General features: G+C 37.9%; 2 protein-coding genes across 3 annotated transcripts in view; one reads left to right on the top strand and one right to left on the bottom strand.

Annotated features, from left to right (window-relative positions):
- Nucleotides 1–3637, top strand: LOC140956713 (potassium transporter 6-like). 2 transcript variants are annotated; one of them, XM_073413569.1, is made up of 9 exons: nucleotides 1–282; nucleotides 355–841; nucleotides 927–980; nucleotides 1156–1226; nucleotides 1362–1416; nucleotides 1508–1560; nucleotides 1785–1908; nucleotides 2004–2258; nucleotides 2576–3637. In XM_073413569.1, exons 1-9 carry the CDS (start codon nucleotides 244–246, stop codon nucleotides 3571–3573), a joined length of 2136 nt encoding a protein of 711 aa, XP_073269670.1. In that variant the 5' UTR covers nucleotides 1–243; the 3' UTR covers nucleotides 3574–3637. The 2 variants fall into 2 exon arrangements, with proteins under 2 accessions (XP_073269670.1, XP_073269669.1); XM_073413568.1 differs by having other exon boundaries at nucleotides 1156–1416.
- Nucleotides 3638–3881: 244 nt separating this feature from the next.
- The window catches only part of LOC140957629 (uncharacterized), a 12524-nt gene continuing 11855 nt past the window's right edge, over nucleotides 3882–4550 (bottom strand). The window contains exon 2 of the mRNA XM_073414960.1: nucleotides 3882–4042. Within this exon, the coding sequence (XP_073271061.1) occupies nucleotides 3927–4042 (116 nt within the window). The 3' untranslated portion in view covers nucleotides 3882–3926. The remainder of the gene's footprint in view (nucleotides 4043–4550) is intronic.

Genomic DNA, 4550 nt, shown 5'->3' with positions numbered 1-4550 from the left:
GATTCTCGAGAAAGTGAAAAGTTGACGCACCAAACCAAAATATTCATCATTTCAATTGTTGACCGTTCTTTTTTTTTTATCAAATTTTCCCTGTTGTTTTTTGTCATGTTTGTTTCTCTGGATGTTGTTGGACTTGCTGTGTTCGTGTCGCCGTTTGAGTTTTCTTGAAAATTCTGAAGTGGTGGTGTGTCGGTTGGCAGATGAATCTTTGTCGAATTTTCTTGTGACCCGACAGGATTCTAAATGGATATGGAAAGCGGGATTTCTCGTGACCTCGTCGAGGTTAGTTTTTTTTAAACCATGTATTTTAAGCTTCATTTTTTTGAGGTTCTTCTTCTGATTGGATTTTTACAGAAACAATCTTGGAGAACGATATTAACATTGGCTTATCAAAGCTTGGGTGTTGTGTACGGAGATTTGAGCACGTCGCCGTTATATGTTTACCAGACTGCTTTTGCTGGAGATATTGCTCATTCTGAGAGCAACGATGAGATATTTGGTGCTCTTTCCTTTATCTTTTGGACACTGACTTTAATTCCGCTTCTGAAATATGCGTTCATTGTGCTGAGAGCTGATGATGATGGAGAAGGAGGAACTTTTGCCCTCTATTCGCTTTTATGCAGACATGCCAAAATGAATTCATTGCCGAGTTACCAGTTAGCAGATGAGAACTTGTGGGCCCACATGAAAAGTATTACACCTCCCACATCATCCACTTTTGGGGCCAGGCTAAAATCTTCTCTGGAGAAAAATAGAGTTTTGCAAAGATTTTTGCTAGTATTAGCTCTTCTTGGTGCTTGCATGGTTATTGGGGATGGTATACTGTCTCCGGCAATTTCGGGTGCGGCTTCTGTTTCAAGTTGATTTATTTTCGCGATTGGAGGTGCTATGCTTTATTTGATTGATGTGTGCTGCTATTGCTGTAGTTTTTTCTGCGGTTTCTGGTGTTGAGTTTGCCACATGGAAAGACCACCACCAGTGTAAGGTCTTCAACTTTTTCTGGTCATCTCCTCGATAGAGTTCTTTGATATCCTTAATATTCTTGGACCAGTGGCCTACTAGTCTACACTAAACTATTTTTGTTTATTGCGTATGATTATTGTTCAACTCTCAGACGACGTATCTTAATGTTTCTTAAATGCAATAATTTTGCAGATGTTGAACTTCCACTGGCTTGTTTCATACTGATGGCCTTGTTTGCCCTTCAACACTATGGCACCCATAGGGTCGGTTTCTTGTTTGCGCCTGTGGTCGTAATATGGCTTTTGTGCATCAGTTCTATTGGTCTATACAATATTTTTCACTGGAATCCCCATGTTTATCAAGCTCTATCTCCATATTACATGTACAAATTTCTAAAGAAAACACAACGCCGAGGCTGGATATCCTTGGGTGGAATCATATTGTGCATGACAGGCAAGTGAATCCACTGGATATGATCAAGGCATTTTATGTTATTTTTCTTTCCTTTTTGAGATCCTCTAACGCATAAATTCAATTGTCCCAGGTTCAGAGGCGATGTTTGCTGATCTAGGACACTTTTCCCAGTTGTCAATTAAGGTACAAACTAGCTTCAGTTAACTCGTGATTAGTATTTCTATCTGATATTATGTTATAAATGCTCTTTATTGGATGTTTTGCTCCATATATTCAATCGGGACACCGAATATTTTTTAGCTCATTATGTGGCTTGTGAAATTATATAATTTTTTCACCTACACGTCTTCATTGAATTTTGCTACCAGAAATTAATTCCTACTTCAATACCCCTCTGGGATTTGCAGATAGCCTTCACATCTTTTGTTTATCCATCCTTGATCCTTGCATATATGGGGCAAGCTGCTTATCTTTCTCAACATCATAGTATTCAAAATGATTTTCGAATCGGTTTTTATGTCTCAGTACCTGGTAGGTTTCTTCAATGTTTGCACCTTAAAGGAATGATATTTATAGTCCATTAATTACATGCCACTAATGCGGTGTATCTTGTGATCTTGTTTCAGAGAAGTTCAGATGGCCTGTTCTTGTTATTGCCATACTTGCTGCAGTTGTTGGAAGCCAGGCCATTATTACCGGAACTTTTTCTATCATAAAGCAGTGTTCCGCTCTAGGTTGCTTTCCAAGAGTAAAAATAATCCACACATCGTCAGAAATGCATGGTCAGATTTACATCCCAGAAGTCAACTGGATTTTAATGCTCCTGTGCTTAGCTGTTACCATTGGTTTCAGAGACACGAAGCAAATGGGTAATGCTGCAGGTAACATTTAGGTTGAAGTCCCGTGTCAAGTGGACGATACTAATTTCTCATATCTATCAACTCACACAGGCAGGGGAGAATTCATCAAAGAGCTGCCTGCAAATGAAAAAAAGTTTGAAACTTTATTTAATTAAAATAAAAATTCAAGTCAGTTGCCCCCCTCATCCCGTTTCGCTCCAATCCCTTGAGTTCCTAAATCTGTCCCAGCATCCAGGTCCTAGGTCAAAATTCAAGAAGGAGCTACTTGTATGTGAATAAAGAGTCGGTGTTTTTTCCATTTTCATGTCAGCTGAAGTTCATGATAATTTTTAATTCAGGTCTGGCTGTTATATCTGGCATGCTAGTCACAACTTGCTTAATGTCGCTAGTTATGGTTCTGTGCTGGCACCAGAATGGTTTCCTTGCGATTTGTTTTGTCTTAGTTTTCGGGACCGTAGAAGCCTTGTATTTCTCTGCTTCCGTAATTAAATTTTTAGAAGGAGCCTGGGTTCCGGTTGCCTTTTCTGTCATATCCATGATAGTGATGTGTGTCTGGCGCTATGGGACGCTGAAAACGTATGAATTTGATGTGGAAAACAAGGTCTCTGTCGACTGGCTCCTGTCCCTTGGCCCAAGTCTGGGAATTGTCCGAGTTCGTGGAATTGGGCTCGTACAAACTGAACTTGTATCTGGAATCCCAGCTATCTTTTCGCATTTCGTCACCAATCTTCCAGCCTTCCACCAAGTCCTGGTTTTTGTGTGTGTAAAATCGGTCCCAATCCCACATGTCAAGCAGGAACAACGATTTCTTGTGGGACGTATTGGTCCAAGAAAGCACCGTATTTATAGATGCATTGTTCGTTATGGATATCGTGATGCTGAGAAAGACGATTTACAGTTTGAGAACGATCTTGTGTGTAGCCTAGCTGAGTATATCCGGAGTGGAAAAGATTCGACAAGAGATGAGAGTGAACAACTTTCTGTAGTAGGAACACCTTGGCAGTTACACGAGGAAGGCAGGGGATATCTTGGAACGGAAGAAGCGTCCGAGCTCAGAGAAATACAGTGTGAATCGATCACCATTAATCCAAGAAAAAGAGTTGTACCCGAAAGTCAAGATATCGAGCTGCAGGAACTTATGGAAGCTAGGGAAGCTGGCATCGCCTATATTTTTGGGCATTCATATGCGAAAGCCAAGAGAGGATCAAGTTTAGTAAAGACAATGGCAATAAATTTCTGTTACCGTTTTTTGAGGAGGAATTGTAGAGGGCCGAGGGAAATATTGAGTGTGCCTCATGCTTCAACACTTGAAGTGGGAATGCTATATCAACTATGATTTATATTTAAGAATGCTTGTAAATTAATTATTAGTTTTCGTGCCCTGTGGAACAAACTTCTCGTTTCAACTCCATACCTTTAAACGTACTCTAAAAATTGAATATGTTCCAAAATACACATATATTAAGCTAAAATCCCTAGTCTTAAAAACTAATTTGGTAACCAAAGTAATAAAATTATACTCATTAAAAATTAAATTTATTTAATATTTTTTTACAAAAATAAAAATAGGAAATTTGTAAAGGCTCGTGCGCAGTGGCAGAGTCAGGATTTGAAATCTACCTGGGCTAAATTTTTTTAACAAAAAACAAAATAATCTATAACAATTAAAATCATAATTATGATACTTGTTCATCGTAGTCTCCAAACGTTTCTCATTAACAAGATCTTCAATATTTTGGTTATTGAACTTGTAAGATTCAGAAACCGACAAAACATTGACAATGTAATATTATATCTCCATCGTCCTGCAAAAAAAATTAATGAAGATCAAATAAAATGAATATCTCTAAAACCATTCATTTAATGTTAGATGATTAAATTAAATATTTTTAAACTAAAATATACAAAGATAATCTGTATAGACATGATCTTACTATTGAAGCTGTGATCTACGATTCTTCGAAGTATAATATTCATCAATTATAGAATCTGAGTCTATATTTGAAGCAAACTCTCTCTCAATGTAGATAATCATAGAATCTGTCAGAAAATCATCTCCCATTTTACTACGAAGAACTGTTTTAACATGCTTCATAGCCGAAAATGCACACTCCGTAGTTGCCGTGGAAACAGGCAAAGTTAAAACTAGACGGATCAACTTGTCAATCAAATTATAATGTTGCAACTTTTTTGTTTCAAATAACCCTCGGCACAATTCTGAGATAGTGGACATTTTCTGAAAATCTTCATGACAAACTACATCGAGCTCAAAATGTTGTAGCTGACACCTCAAATGATGCATTTCCTGTTCAG

This window comes from Primulina huaijiensis, chromosome 14 (genome assembly GCF_012295235.1).
Source record: "Primulina huaijiensis isolate GDHJ02 chromosome 14, ASM1229523v2, whole genome shotgun sequence".
NCBI classification, from domain to species: domain Eukaryota; kingdom Viridiplantae; phylum Streptophyta; class Magnoliopsida; order Lamiales; family Gesneriaceae; genus Primulina; species Primulina huaijiensis.
The sequence above is the reverse complement of the archived record's forward strand: the minus strand, read 5'-3'. Positions and strand labels throughout refer to the sequence as shown.

Excerpts from the sequence above, each read along its gene's own strand:
- LOC140956713 (XM_073413568.1), top strand. The coding sequence starts at position 244 with ATGGATATGGAAAGCGGGATTTCTCGTGACCTCGTCGAG. Across the intron at positions 283-354 it reads TTTCTCGTGACCTCGTCGAG|AAACAATCTTGGAGAACGAT; the intron begins GTTAGTTTTTTT and ends GGATTTTTACAG. Across the intron at positions 842-926 it reads ACTGTCTCCGGCAATTTCGG|TTTTTTCTGCGGTTTCTGGT; the intron begins GTGCGGCTTCTG and ends CTATTGCTGTAG.